General features: G+C 36.0%; 1 protein-coding gene across 1 annotated transcript; it reads right to left on the bottom strand.

Annotated features, from left to right (window-relative positions):
- Window positions 1-976: 976 nt before the first annotated feature.
- On the bottom strand, window positions 977-1,918 carry LOC100930061 (olfactory receptor 1361-like). The gene has a single exon (XM_003760988.2). The coding sequence runs from the start codon at window positions 1,916-1,918 to the stop codon at window positions 977-979; it is 942 nt and encodes a 313-aa protein (XP_003761036.2).
- Between the last annotated feature and the right edge of the window lie 2,737 nt (window positions 1,919-4,655).

Raw genomic sequence — 4,655 nt, 5'->3', positions numbered from 1 at the left:
ATAAAGGAGTGATGGATCTTTAGTACTGTATATTTAAATATAAATATCTATTAATTGCTGCTCCTTTTCTCATTGTCTCACATCTACCACTATTTCTCCTTTCATTGCTGTCTCACATGATGAGGTGACCCTTTATCTTGACAAAACCAGTCCCTTTATGTACATAAGAAATCTTATTCCATCACATCTTTATTGGCATATTTCCTCCTCTACCATCTCTGCTCTTTCATTTGTATTTAAGCTTTCACTATCTACTAGATCATTCCTTCATAATATGTACTTAAAATGCTCATTTCCTGTTATCTGAAATATTTTTTAATTTGATGAAAGTAACCAATACAATGATGACCTAAGATGGTACCTATAATATTCCATGTTCAAAGTCTTCCAATATATGTAAAGAAGAGACAGTGGTACATTTCCCCAATTGTTTCTTATAATTTTACCAAATTTAAGTTTTCCCCTTCTCATTTACATGATCAGAGTGATTTTGTAGAAATTTTTTCTCCTTTGCTCTACTTTAGTTTCTAAGAGCCTTTCTATTTTTGTCTAAACTCTTTATTGTCAGCTTTTCTTAGAAAATAGATGGGTATGTCTTGAAATTAGGAAGACGTGGGTTCAAGTCCATCTCTCATAATGGAGAGTATTCAATGCTCTAGGCAAGAAAGCCTGTAAATTGTAGAATTTCATTTTTTGTCTAGCTCTAAAAAGTATTCCCTGTGTAGTTGCACCTTCATCCCCCAGATTAGGAAACTGAGGCACAGGAAATGAGACGATTGCTCAGCTAAAAGTGGATGGAACCAGATGGAGAAGCAAACTGCCTATGACCCTTTTATCTCAGTATATCACCACTAGTGTAGATAAGAGGTGAGAAAAAAACATTAATCATATAGAGGCAATTTTATTGAAAATTAAAAAAAAATTATTAGATAATTGCTTGAGACACAGGCATCCAGACCCAGAAGGACATCAATCATCATAGGGAGAGGCCTGGTTTTCTGATGAAAAGCATCCTCAGGGTTCTTTTCATATCATTGTTCCTTACACTGTAGATGAAAGGGTTCAGCATGGGGGTGACTACAGTGTACATGACAGTTGATGCTGTGTCCTTTTGGGCAGTATGGGTGGATGTGGGGTTGAAGTAAATTTCAATGATTGTTCCATAGAAGAGACAGACCGCAGCTAGGTGGGAGCCACAAGTGTTGAAAGCTTTCTTTCTCCCATGAGTGGAGGGGATCTTCAGGACTGCAATGAAAATACGAGTGTAGGAGATGAGGATGCCAATAAAGGGCATGACAGTTGTCAGTCCTCCTACTGTGTAGACCATCAAGTCATTGAATGATGTATCTGAGCAGGCCAACCTTGTGATCGTACTGAGATCACAGAAGAAATGAGAGATTTCATTGTGGCCACAGAATGAAAGTCGGGTTAGGGAGACTGTGTGAATCAGGGCATCAATACAGGCCCAACACCAGCACACTGCTACTAGAGAGGCACAGACTTTTTGGGTCATGATCATGGTATAGTGTAATGGGGCACAGATGGCCACATAGCGGTCATAGGCCATGGAAGCAAGGATAATACTATCTAATCCTGCAAACCAGATGAAGAAGAACATTTGTGTCAGACACCCAATGTAAGAAATTGCTTTATTTCCAGTTATGTAATTAACTAACATCTTGGGGACAGTGCTGGATGTGAAGCAGATGTCAACGAGGGACAAATTGCTGAGGAAGAAGTACATGGGGGTGTGAAGGTGGGAGTCAGTTCTAATGGCCAGAATGATCAGCAGGTTCCATAGCATGGTGACCAGGTACATAATCAGGAATAGGAAAAATAGAAGTCTCTCCTGTTCAGGCTTGTTTGAAAGGCCCAGGAGGATGAACTCGGAGATGCTTGTTTGATTTCCTTCTTCCATTAGTCTCTTGATAAAGGAGATGAAATAAGAATAACCAATTTAAAGTTGGTTTGGACATTTTCATATTAATAAAATCAATAAAGATCGAATTATAAGAAAAATAAGAATGGGAAAACATTTGATCATATTAAAAATATCACTGCTAATAGTCTGAGAATCAAACTATTTAAGTAATTTAGAAGAGATTTATAACAAAGGGCATTCTCCAATAAACAAGCATCAAAGGATGAAAACAAATAAAATTTAGCTACAAATGACTCAGGAAATTATTTTTCCAATCATGGTAACAATATTCTGCAGTTTTACCTGTTACTCTCCTAATTTGGAAATATGACAAAAAATACAAATGATGACTGTTGGAAATTTTCTTTTGCGAAATAGCCAATATATGTTGATAGAGTGCAAAGTAGTCTAAATGTACTGATTTAAATTTTGAAGAAAAATGGAGAAGAAAAATTTCATTTATTAAGAACCTTCTATTACGGCAAGCACTTTGCTATACATATAAAAAAAATTATACCATTTCATCCTAGTTTGAAAAGTCATCCTTTATTTATTTATCTATTTTGGGCAAAGCATTGGAGTTAAGTGACTTGCCCAAGGTCACATGATAAGTAAGTGTCAAGTGTGTGAAGCTGGATTTGAACTCAGGACTGGTTCTCTTTCCATTGCATCATATAGCTTCCCTTGTACTTTACTTAAAAGGAGAAACTAGATAAAGAAGTGATGGATCTTCAGTCCTATATATTTAGACTGTTTTTATGGGAAGAAAACTAAGAACCAAATAATGAAAGTATGGTTGGGGGCAGCTAGGGGGTACAGTGGATAGAGCACCAGCCCTGAAGTCAGGAGGACCTGAATTCAAATCTGGTCTCAGACATTTAACAATTTCTAGCTGTGTGACCCTGGGGAAGCTACCTAAGGCCAATTGCTTCAAGGGAAAAAAAGATGGATTCAATGATCATTTTCATGCAAATGATGCTCAAACTTATTTAATTATCTCTAACTTTTCCCTTGATCTTAATCGGATTATATCTCCAGTTTCCTATTGCATGTCTCAAACATGGCCAAAATGGAATTTGTTATCTTTTGCCTAAAAACTTCCTTTCCAACTTCCCTATTACTGTCCTTATTATTGAGAATACTATCTTCCTAGGTTCATAACCTTTACTTTCTGTCATTCCATCTCACATCCAATATGCTGTCAAGTTCTGTTGATTTTATCTTTACACTATCTCTCTTATTCACCTCTTTCTCTACTTTCACACTTCCAGCACCTTGGTGAAGCCTTTAATCACCTCATGCATTGATTATTGAAAATATTTGCTTGTTGATTTCTCTGCCTTACTTTTCTTCTTACCTTAGTCCATCTTTCATTCAGCTGTCAAAATGATCTCACTAAATATCATATCTACCCCTTACTCAACAATCTCAAGTGGTTTTCTATTATCTCTGGAATAAAATAGAAATCATCTGTTTGGTATTCAAAGTTAAGTCCTTCATAGTCAGTCTTTGTCCCATCTTTCCAGTCTTCATACACTTTCACCATATACCCTGTGGTCCTAGACACCAGCCATCTTGCTCTTTCTCACACAAGACATTCCATTTCCAAACTTCACATACTTCTACTGACTGTCCTCCATTCCATTCTCTCTTTATTTTTGCCTTCTGTCTTCCTTAGGTCCTTCTAGTCTTAGCTAATATCCTACCTCCTACATGAATCTATTCCCTCCAATCCCTTAATTTATTGCCTTTCCTCTTTTGATTACCTAAAATTTATCCTTTATTCAAATATGTTTTGTGTATAATTCTTTTCACATTATTTTCTGATTAGACTGTGTTCCTGGAGAGCAGAAACTTAAATAAATCTTTCTTAGTATCCCTAGCACTTAGCAAGATAAACAGTAAATGTTAATAAATGCTTATTGATTATCTAATACCATTTTCTGAGGATCAGTGGGAATAGAAAGAGAAACAATACTCTTATAATTGAACACTATAGACTCCCTACCAAAAGGAAATACATACATCAAGAATATGGGAAACTGATCACAAACTTTGTAGAGAGATAGAAAAAAATAATAATTATGCAAACATGCTGGTGCTCTTTCTATGCCCAAAGGGCAATAGCTGATACATATATTTTTGTTGCCATGCTATAATAGTAATTTCATCTCAAAAATGAGTGGAGAGAATCAACATGGAGAAAATGGTTTTAAGGTAAAAATTCTGAGAGCCTTGAGAGGATGTGACCATTCCAATTTAACATTTTTGAAAAAGGACAGCCAAGGTAAGCAGATGCATACTCTAGATCTTGTGGTGAGAAAGAGAAGAAATAATTCTCTAAAGAAACTAAAAAAGGTACAAAAAATGTACTGTAGAAATATCTTTTCAGAAACTGAAAGCAAGAGCAAGTAATGGAAGAGGAATACAAATGTATGCAAAAGTCCCATGAAAATAAATTAATGTTCAGTCATTTGCAGCTGTGTTTGAAATTTGGTAACTCCATTTGTAGTTTTTTTGGTCAAAGATACGGAAGTCGTTTGGCATTTCCTTCCCTAACTCATTTTACTGATGAGGAGCTGAGGCAAGCAGTGTAAAGTGAACTGTCCACACACACAGTTAGTATATAATTCTAGATTTGACCTCAGGTCTTCCTTACGCTAGAATTAGAATTCCATCTACTGTGCCACCTCAGTTCCCCCACTTTGAAAAAGTACTTTTAAAGTCTTTTTGG

This window comes from Sarcophilus harrisii, chromosome 1 (genome assembly GCF_902635505.1).
Source record: "Sarcophilus harrisii chromosome 1, mSarHar1.11, whole genome shotgun sequence".
In the NCBI taxonomy this organism is placed as follows: Eukaryota; Metazoa; Chordata; class Mammalia; order Dasyuromorphia; family Dasyuridae; genus Sarcophilus; species Sarcophilus harrisii.
The sequence above is the reverse complement of the archived record's forward strand: the minus strand, read 5'-3'. Positions and strand labels throughout refer to the sequence as shown.

What these genes read in the sequence shown, in the direction of transcription:
- LOC100930061 (XM_003760988.2), bottom strand. Translation starts at nt 1,918, where the DNA reads ATGGAAGAAGGAAATCAAACAAGCATCTCCGAGTTCATCCTCCTGGGC.